Source organism: Tupaia chinensis, unplaced genomic scaffold (genome assembly GCF_000334495.1).
Source record: "Tupaia chinensis unplaced genomic scaffold, TupChi_1.0 Scaffold000048_1, whole genome shotgun sequence".
Taxonomy (NCBI): Eukaryota; Metazoa; Chordata; class Mammalia; order Scandentia; family Tupaiidae; genus Tupaia; species Tupaia belangeri.
The window spans coordinates 1121515-1122479 of record NW_006159506.1 but is presented as its reverse complement, the minus strand read 5'-3'; the positions used below and the strand labels follow the sequence as shown (position 1 = coordinate 1122479).

Genomic DNA, 965 nt, shown 5'->3' with positions numbered 1-965 from the left:
CCAGCACCTCCCCTCCAGCGCCGGCTCCCTCCCCATGCACCCCTCGGGCTGCAGGATGATCGACGAGCTGAACAAGACGCTGGCCATGACCATGCAGAGGCTGGAAAGGTAATGGGGGTAGGGGCGGGGGAGAGCTGGCCGGGGAGGAGGGATCACACCTTGATTGCTGGGCATGAACAAGGGCTCTTCTCACCGCAGAAAAAACACTTGAGGGTCAAAGAAGACCCCACGCAGAATGTCAAGGGAAGTCTGTATGGCAGGAAAAATAACAATGTTATTTTTCTAACTGTAGAAGAGTCACATTTTTAAAAGGTAGATATATGCATGCACGTACATACACGGGGTCGCCCGGAAGTCTACGGAAGATGCAGAGTGTGAAGAGATCATGCGTGGGTTTCAAAAACGTTTTCTGCCCGCATGAACTTGTATGTTGGTTTCCTTTTCCACGGACGTTGAAGTCCCTTCCTAACCATCACATGCTGCAGAAGGAGATGTCAGTCAATGACAGATGGCATGCATGACGGTGGCACCATGCAGCCCAGGTGTGTGTCAGGCACCATCTGGGTTAGCCTAAGTGCCTGTTATGATGGTCCCACCATGACCGTACCTGGTGACGCCATTCTCAGAAGGTATTCGAGTCCACAGGCGCGCACGTATACACACACACACACACACGAGAGGGCATTGTGTTTGCATACCCCGTGACATGCCGTGAAAGGGTGTACACGTGATCATTGATAGAGGTGGGGGAAGAGGGAGAAGATGGCTTTCTATTTCCTATCTTCCTGCACGGCCTACTTGTTAATTTCACCTATATGACTTTAATGATATCCAAAAGGCAATTCATATGTAAACTAAGACAAGAGGAGAGCTGGGAGGCGTGGAGGGCCCTGAGGGAGGGCTGGGAAGGGCGGAGGGGAGCTGCTTTCCTGCCGGTTGGTGGAGGAAGCAGGGTGCTGGTCTGC

General features: G+C 52.5%; 1 protein-coding gene across 4 annotated transcripts in view; it reads left to right on the top strand.

The window, feature by feature from the left end:
- Positions 1–965, top strand: part of LOC102474151 (phosphatase and actin regulator 1) — a 418994-nt gene that overhangs the window by 360161 nt on the left and 57868 nt on the right. For all 4 annotated transcript variants that reach the window (XM_006141181.3, XM_014590989.2, XM_027774820.1 and 1 more), the window contains one exon: positions 1–108. This exon is cut by the window's left edge and continues 241 nt beyond it. In XM_006141181.3, the coding sequence (XP_006141243.1) occupies positions 1–108 (108 nt within the window). The remainder of the gene's footprint in view (positions 109–965) is intronic.